The following is a 9,261-nucleotide window of genomic DNA, read 5'->3' on the forward strand; positions in this document are numbered from 1 at the left end:
ACAGAGCGCTGCGCTGATTTCTTCGTACGGCGGTAAAACAGAATAGCCCAGAAGAGACTATTTCTCCTGACGCTTCCACTTTGCGAACGACGCTAGCTCCCTCGTCGTTTGTTGCTGCTGCTACTTGTTTGGGCTAGATTTGATGCCACAACTAATGCGAGCTAACACATTCAAAACCAAGGTCAGAGGTTAGCGGAGTTCAGGACACAACAAGTAAAATAACAACAATAAAAATGTGGCGGACTGCGTCGTCGATTAAGGCAGCTCTCTTTGCGAACGATGCCCTGCTAGGATCGTACCGCCGCTTTCCGTAATCACCGCCGAACCCTGCCGGCAAGAACCTACAGAGGGCAGGGAACTAGGAAGAAGAATGCGTCTGGGAAGCCTGCAAGGGACAAACGGGCTATTCAGCCACATATAGTAGTAGGATGGCCTTAAGGGGGGGGGGTCACAAGGAAGCGACGGGGGTGAAGAAGCCGCACCGCTATTGAGGCCAAGCGGTTACAGCATTCGCGTTTCTGTAGGCAGGTGTTTGAATGGCAGTGACCTTTACTTCGGCGAAATGCGCGGTGTCGCGCGACAGGAATAGGTAGAAATATAATTCGGCGTGCATGCGACACTTAAGGCGAGAATAATTTTTGGCGCTGGTATGAAAACTCTAGACTTATCACGTCACGCATTGAAATAGAAGTAAAATATCGATCTGTGTTTAGTTGCGCGCTATTCTTTTGTATCGCATCGATTTGCTCAAGAACTCGTATTTGAACCAGTACCCGTTTCAATCGGACATAATACTAGAATGATGGATATGATTGGATGGCGCCAAACGTGTGGTCGATCATTTTTGATACATTCATATTTTAAAGGTGGTTCACGATGGTATACAGTACATTTCCTATCCGAATACTCTTGGCTCAAAGTATCTGACTATTATGTTTTGTTCTACGTGCGCGGTGTCCAACGTTCTACGACGTATAAAGGTACACATTGTATCCGATACAGCTTTAGCTTCCGTTTCGGTTATATACTACCTCATTATCAGCGAACCTTCCCATCAGAATTGAAGCTTTCCGGATAAAAGTCTTTGTAAATTACATATTTCTTAGCCAATGCTTCCTAACTTGTAGATAATCGAAATTTAATCATAGTCATGAACAACTTCTGGCTTACCCGTTTAAACAACAAGTGATACAATCTACAATATTCATCTTTGTCTGTTGTATTGTTATTGAGACGTACAATTGAGCGGATGGCAAATTCTGCCCGCTCCGATGTTATACAGCGTCGTCGTCGTCGCGACCCTGATACAATAGCACTCATAGTGAAAACGTCTCTGTGATGCCTTTGAACAATACTTATAGAACTTCTCAGTGAAGGTAACGTAAAATCATGCATATTATTTATTCAACGTCGCAGGAGCTGTGCGTTTAATCTGCTCACGTTAGGCTTATGACGCAATTTGTGGGAATATCATGTTTTGGCTTGTTTACCTGTAAAGAAATGTTGTAATGTGAGGTTAGACGTACTAATCGGCGCTTTGTTCTGCTTCGGACGTTTTGTCGCGCCCTTTCAGATGATACCACGGTTAGCGCCACTGCTGGTGGGGCTACTGTGGGCGGCTAGGAACATCAATGCGACGAAGAATAACCAACACAACCCAATAGAATACATCCCCAGGAATGGCGGTCCTAGCAGAAATGGCGAGACCAATAATAACGATGACATGGAATCGTACTTGCATGCAATTGATTCGAAACAATTGGTATCTGTTGTTGTCCCCCACGAGAGCGTACGATCATCACAAAAGTTTCAGTTACCGGATGACAACGCGGCACGCCGTAACGATATTGACATAAACGTGACAACAACGGAGGCATATCAAACCCATATTCCGTTCGGAACCCGTCTAAGGCCACTTACGTCTCCTCGGCCGTACACATCGAAGCTCAATACTGAAGCACCAGTGAGCCGGCCTAGAGGGAAACGGCCAACAGGCCAGTCCCATGATGATAAGCCCAGTCAACCTACACAGGCACCAGTGCGATACGTCGCGCCTCCACCCCTACCACGATTCGACAAACAACGAACGACGCCTCTTGTTGAGCGGCGTTTTGACGTCGATGAGCCTATTTTCATTGACAACCTTAAGAAGGTGAAAAAGCGAGGCCGAAAGCACCACGGCTCATCAGTTCCGAATAAAGAACAACGAGCTGGCAAAAGACGGCAAAATTTCACCAGTTCACCAGCCATCGAAGTAACTCCAGCGCTTCCACCATCCACGGCGCTGTTCAAGGACGCCCCTTACGATTTACTTCCACCGCCGCTGGCACCTTCGCCTGTAGCGGTAACACGGTCCCCTAAAAGACAAAGGAAGACAGATTTTGATCAGCCTATCAATGCCGGTCATCCTGTTGGAGTCTCGCTGCGTCAGCCCCATCTACCGAATCAACCAAACCGGTATGAACCGGTTCCGGCGACAAGAATTTCGCCCCCGTCTACAAACGATCCGCTCTCACGAAACCGTCCTTCTCCGACAAAAAGCAAGAAGAAGGATGTTAATTTTGACGACATTCTGGATTTCATTGACAAACCCGAAAATCTGAAGTCGCCAAAGACTTCCGGCAGAAAGCGTGGCAGCGGCTCAACGGGAAAGCTGTTTAGTCCGAAAGAAAATAGCAAGTCGGCGTTTAAGCCACTCAAAGCGGATATAGAGACAACTAATAAATCCCCTGCAGGAAATAAAACCCAGCCCAGCGTAAACAAACGCATAGCGTTCCTACAAGACCACCCGTTTCAAGGAACGCCACAAGCTTCGTTCTTCTTCACCAACGTGGGTCCGAACCACATTGAATATCGCGGAGTGTTCGATCCCAATGCTGTGCCTATAAATTTCAAGGACAGCCCGGATGCGCTGTTTCAGTTAATCCCTGAGCTGCCGAAGCTGTTTGATTTCGATACACGGGGAATTCCGCCCCCGCAAGAACCCCCAAGACCCCGGCAACCTCTACCTTCCCGTTTGCCGCTGCCCACACCAGTTTTGGACGACGCCGTACCGGGGGATCCGTTACCATTGGCACCTGTGGCTCCCCTCCGGGCTGCTCCACGAATTCCGCTGCGACCACCAGCGGCCGTCGTACCCATCCAGGTTCCACAAGCCGGTCCTGTCCCTGTAGATCCTCCTCATCAGGTCTACCCCCTTGCGCTTCCTCCACCACCAAATCTTCAATTACCAGAAAGGCTAAATGATCCATTCCCAAAGTACGATTACGTTCGGGGCAGCTTTGATGGCTACCCAAAGATATTCCGATTCAATGATGAGCGGATATCGATTCTTGATTTCGATAAGCAGAAAAAAGCAGGGCAGGTTCTACGACGGAAAGGTGACGATCTCGATCCTGAGCGTGTTCCGCGAAACAGTTTTCTAATTTTCCACGGGGGTCACTTTCCATCGAAGGAAGATAGCTTTGGAAAGTCTCGCTTCAATAGCGCACCGAAAAGCAACCGTTTCAGTAACTTTGTTGATTCAGGCAATTTCCTTGAGGAGCCGGAACCGCCTCGAGAGCAGGTGTTTTTCACACCTAAGAATGCTGTAGCGCCACCAGCTCCCATAGGGTTGCCGCCGCAACCGCCCGTCTTCAAGACAGATAGCCCCCAGACATCCTTTAAAACGACGAAACCCGGTGGCTACATCTACTTTATCCGGACAGGCTAAAATCCCATCCACTTCTATAGATACACCTATATATGTAAGTCAACTGGTAAGCTTCCGTTGTGAGCTCGAAACGAGTGGCTGATTAACCCACCTTGCTAATTTAGAGTGCTTCGTAAAATTGCCATACAATCGAATTACGCTAGGCGGTCCAGCCGTAGCCTTCTTTCTTAACAGAACTATTTTAAGTTAGTCTTGCCAAACGTCATTATGCCTAATAACTTAAACCATTTTTATGGAACGATACTCGGGTGTACTTCTTCTTTTTGTTCTATCACTATATACTCGGACTACTATTCCTTACCTTTTCATCCATCCATTCATCCATCCACCTACCCAGTCAGCATGAATAATGGATGTTTAATAGATACACTTTTAACCTACCTCTAGTAGAGCCTTTGCTTTCTGTCTTTTTGAGCTATTCTCAGTTTGCAGCAACCGGCCTATTAATTGCAGCTTCTTCGCGCGGTGAGTACGGCGCTCTGACGTACGATTCCTTTTTGATAAAAAAAAAAGGCCTTAAGCAATTTTGCACCTTTCTTGCGTTACAAATAATGCAAAGATATGATATCAGCTACTTTTGCTTGTAGTATAGTAATGATAATGACAACAATTATTGTAATTGGCTAGGATTGGGGGAGGAGGGCCTGAGTTTGTTTTGACGAAACACGTTCGTTTATTCTCCAGGTATATTCTTTGACCTAATATCCGGAACTACGGGGATTGATACCTTATTCATTTACCACTTTGAAAAGAAAAAGTACGTATTGCGCAACTTGCTACACAGTGAACAATGCAACATGTGCGAATAGTTAAACACAAACTGTAGCGGTACCGTACCTCATCTAGCTTCAGCTAAGCGGGCTTTAACATTTGATTCAACAAAGGGCCTTCTTTTCGTACGTAGCTATTTTCTGTTAGCAAACATATTTTTCATTGCGCGCGGTAATACAACTACAATTATTATTTTTAATTTGTCGAGAAAAGGGCTCAGTAATTTTTTGGCCTTTTTGAACTAAACACGAAACCATTATCTTATTTCAAAGTCGAACTCAGTGCAGACTATGTACGGTCAAGTAAGTGCATTTTCGGAAGCACTTTGCGATCTTAAATATCATACAAGCCTATAGAGAGAAAGCTACAACAAGTATCGATACAGGACAAGGGTTAGAAAAATGTGACGAATGGCCTCGTGGTGGTATTTAGACATTTAAAAAGAAAAAAAATACATATATAAAGAAATATATTTAAAAAAATACATACAAAAAACATAAAGGGCTTCAACAATTTTGTATTTGCAGCTATGCATCAAAAATGCCTTTCATGTAGCACCGTTTGCTTGTGGATATCCCCAGTACATCCTAAAACTTAGTGTTTTCTCTATGGTTTTTGCTGAACAGGCTGACTCGAACTATGGCCTTATGCAAGACTATATCTTCCAGTGTTTAGAAACCGTATCATGGTGCTACCCATCGTTCTCTTTGCATGAGCTGAATTATACTACTTGCTGCCCTCTAACTCACCTATGCTAACATTAAGTTCTCTTTATAGTTTACTTGTAACAGCTGTTTTCATCAACTTTTTCTCCAAAAACAATGATACAACTATTTTTGTATTTGCTCTTATCCTTCCAACTGCTTTATTCCATTATAAAATCAGACTTCCTACTCGAAGAACGCATCAGACAATTAAAAATATCACCATTTTACGCGGCAACATAGTGTCATCCTGAAGTCCAGCACATCTTCATAAGAAGAAAAAGAAGAAGAAGCTCAGAGTTACAGAATAGCTTTGACGACGATATTCAAGTTTTAGGCCTTTACAGCTGGTGCGATTACAATCCCGCTGTTCCCAATTTAACACCTACTTTGTTCCCTGTCTAAGAGTCTACTTGCTCTTTATATTATACAGACACCGTTAAGATTAATAGATACCACTATGTTTCTGTAACGCCTGCGGATTACATCCGGCCTCTTTTCCCTATATTAACAACCTAACACTTTATGGTTGGCGGTGGTATTAAAATTATCGTGTGCACTGGCGGTACGATGTCGACATATGTCTCCTTGTGTTGAACAAATCGAATCAACAACGAACGACTTCGGTCGGCTGTAGCCATTTAATCATCGATCTGAGTTGACGTCGTTCAGGTTCGCTAGGAGAGCCGCAAGCAACGCAGAGAGAAAACGCATCGTTCCTTTCCTCTGTGGCTGATTCTTCCCAGGTTACCCCCGAGCTCCGTTAGCCACCTCCACGTGAGTAACAAGCAAGGGAACATTAATAATAATCACCACTAAAAAAAAACTGTACTCAATTGAAACCGAACGTAGGACCGATTCGATCTCTTGCGATTATTCAATTTCAGAGCGGCTATCCGCATTTAACAGCTTTATAGCCGCAATTAGCGGCGTCGATGAAACATGTGTCCGCGTGCAATCCGTCTGACGGACCTGAGATGGCTGTGTGCCTTACACGCCTGGCAGTATCGAATGATGATAACGTAGATCTAATGCGGCGAGGTATGCCTGGCCTGTGGCGAACTTTACCGTCCAGTCACTTATTATGTCAGTTCATTTAACGGATGATACACCAGCAACTGCATTATGGAGATAATAATAGAAAACGATGACGCTCGGGCACACAGGGCAGTGATCATTTCGAGGGTTTTTGTTGCTCGGTTATAATCTATCTGGTTCACTTCTCTAATTTAACATAAAAAACAATGCGTAACGAACTAAATTGTTAATACTAGTTAAGATACTTGAATATATAAAACATCAGGAAACCTTTTTCACGTGCAGACGTACTGATAAAAACGATGGTAACATTTTGTCCGGAGCAGCCTGCCTACTACATGTACTTGTCATGAACTAATCTTTTTTTGCGTTCGCAGGTACCTATTTATCTGACCTGCCTGTTGACGATGTGAGCCGGCTGATGGTGCCCGAATTCAAAGCCTAGATCAGCCAACGGCAGGCTTTGTAAAAGTCTCATGGAAGATTCTCTAAGCAGACCTTGCGCAGGTGTTCATCTTTGGGGCATCACACCGCATTTCACCCTTGGCCCGTGTTGGTGGCGATCACAACCCTTTCACCGATACCAACAAGTTCCCACACACGCAACGAAAACAAAAAATTATGCGTATATTGTACAACCGAATAATCTGACATGACCGAATAACGTAAAGTAAGTTTATCGTCTAGTGGCTTACCCATTTCAATACGCAGAAGCGGTTACATATATACCTACGTACCACACAGGCCGTGGCATATTGACAGCAATGTAATCTCCGACCTGGGCGTGCTTGGCGGAAGGTGCCATATGGTGCTATACGAATTTCAATACTGTATATGTTAAATTTATTGTAGCGTATCAAAGATTACGATGTTCATTCTGTCAGATGTTTTCTAGTGCCTCTGCGGGTCTCCCGTACAAAGAGAAGAACACATATACGCAGTACTAATATAGAGGACCTGGTGCCATTATTGCTACCTGGAAAACTTCCTAGAGACGATGGGTGAAAAATAATTATCGATATGGAGTTCCTCACTACATTGTGTGTAATTCTACAACAACACAACAGATAATATGGTGTAAAAGCGAAAAATCCTAAGCTTTCATTCTCAAGCAAAGCTGAACAGGTTTTTATTAAATATTCATTTTCGAAAATGCTTTATTGATATTTTATCAGGTTCAAAAATGCTAGTGCTGGTAAAGCATTCGGTCGACGCGTGATGAGAAGGCAAACGATGCGTCCTGTACAAAATGTAGCCATGAAAGCTCCATCTTAGATTGTGATGGTACATCGATAAGTATAGTTTCTTGGTTTTAATACAGAAACTCGTTCAGTTTTGCCATTGTGGATGAAACAAACACTGAATATATAGCAGTGGCTTATCTCGTCGAAATTCGTTTTCGTCATGAAAAGAGCAACTTGAATATTTATCGTTCGAAGTTATTTGGGTCGCAATGCTTAATGGTTCAATTGAATATCGATTAAGATACTCACCGTTTCGTGTCACCCACTTTGCCTTTGAAGCTTGTTTTTCTCAGGAATCGCTTCCGATACAAGTTTGACTTTCCATATATTCCCATTTTATACTAGTTCGATTTCACGCCGCCATCGCAAATGATTGATTAACTCGAACTCGTTCGGATGAAAGTAACAAAGGCAAAGTCTGAAACGCACTGTTTCAGCCGAACCAATTTCCAATGCTTTGAATAACAGGGTGGTACAGGAAATAAATCATACCGAGTGTTGGAGAGGATCAACATTTACCATTGCCGAGGCGATGCACAAACACGCCTAAGTCAAGTAACAGTACTGCTTGATATATTGACGAGTGAAATATAAATAATTTTTTATGCGCACTGCGCAGAAATCCAACAGACTGTTCTGTCACACGATGCAAACGGTTCAAACATGTTCACAAACAGGGAGAGCGCCGATGTTTTTAATCGCGTTTTATTCACACGTGAAAAAGCTATGAACTTTTTTTTGAAAACGACCGCTGAGATTCTACGAGCTTTTGCGTTTGGCATTCAACAAAAGCCTCGAAATCCGCATATTCAAGATTCTTTGTAACGGAGATTTTAAATAGCTTGTTATGCCCTGGGAACCTGAACCAGCGTCTTCGCTGGCCTGTCATTCGTTTTTGTTGTAAAAGGTCATCCTCCTGTATAATCACCCCGTAGATAGCTTAATAATGCTATATTAGATGGATCAATCATCGGGCCAAGAGCAACTGCATCACGTGCTTTACATATAACAGACACATGGAAAATAGGCGCTTGTGGCCCCGCCGACTTTGGCGGTACTAGTAAATAGTTAAGGCTTTTCGATAAAACTGTCGATCAACACCGACCTGACGACGAGCGCGTGCCGTGGGTCTTTTTATCGGTCCTACAATACACGTACGCAGCTCACGTACTCGTGGATAATAGGGCTCTCTGATTCGCGCTCAGCCATGTACTAGCGTTAGATGATCTTGCCTGTGTTGGGTGTGTAAGGCAGGTTGTGGCAGAAATGAGGTTAAGAATCAAACCCATCAAACGCTGAGCACGAAGGCTTGCGTTTATTTATACTTAAACATGATCGAGTTGGCAGTGACCGATAGTTTCCGATTCGTAAAAAGTGATATGTATGTGACAATAGCATTGATGCTACTACGCTCCTAAATAAGGTGAATGATTTAGCTATAGTAATGTAAGGATAAGGTCTAATATTAATAATGAAAAGTGTTGACCATATTAAGAATGAATTTCGCTCATGAGTAATTAATAAACAAATAAATTATTGTTGTTAAGCGATATCCATTTTATTTGTGCCTTAGAGCTTGAATTGAAATCATATTTGGAATTGTTAAGTACTTCTAGTGAACGTTTCCATGGCGGTTATAAAAAAAAAAAAAAAAGTCTTTTAAACTCCGTTTTCATTGGAGAAAGGCATACCTGCCTTCAATGCTAGCCATCAGTAAATTTTTCTAGACCCATCTGTTACGAATACTTACGTTTATGTAATATTCACTTGACCTGGCAACACTGTGCCAGTG

At 43.3% G+C, this 9,261-nt stretch overlaps 1 protein-coding gene across 12 annotated transcripts in view; it reads left to right on the plus strand.

The window, feature by feature from the left end:
* LOC111271076 (uncharacterized) overlaps window positions 1–9,015 on the plus strand; it is an 88,686-nt gene extending 79,671 nt beyond the window's left edge. For 5 of the 12 annotated variants that reach the window (XM_086972778.1, XM_086972776.1, XM_086972782.1 and 2 more), the window contains 3 exons: window positions 1,574–3,746; window positions 4,138–5,964; window positions 6,603–9,015. In XM_086972778.1, coding sequence (XP_086828904.1) covers window positions 1,574–3,712 — 2,139 coding nt within the window. In that variant the 3' untranslated portion in view covers window positions 3,713–3,746; window positions 4,138–5,964; window positions 6,603–9,015. Of the gene's footprint in view, window positions 1–1,573; window positions 3,747–4,137; window positions 5,965–6,074; window positions 6,229–6,602 lie in introns of all 12 variants that reach the window. The other 7 variants (XM_022851647.2, XM_086972786.1, XM_086972777.1 and 4 more) reach the window with 7 other exon arrangements.
* The last annotated feature ends 246 nt before the right edge of the window (window positions 9,016–9,261 follow it).

Source organism: Varroa jacobsoni, unplaced genomic scaffold (genome assembly GCF_002532875.2).
Source record: "Varroa jacobsoni isolate VJ856 unplaced genomic scaffold, vjacob_1.0 contig00333, whole genome shotgun sequence".
NCBI classification, from domain to species: Eukaryota; Metazoa; Arthropoda; class Arachnida; order Mesostigmata; family Varroidae; genus Varroa; species Varroa jacobsoni.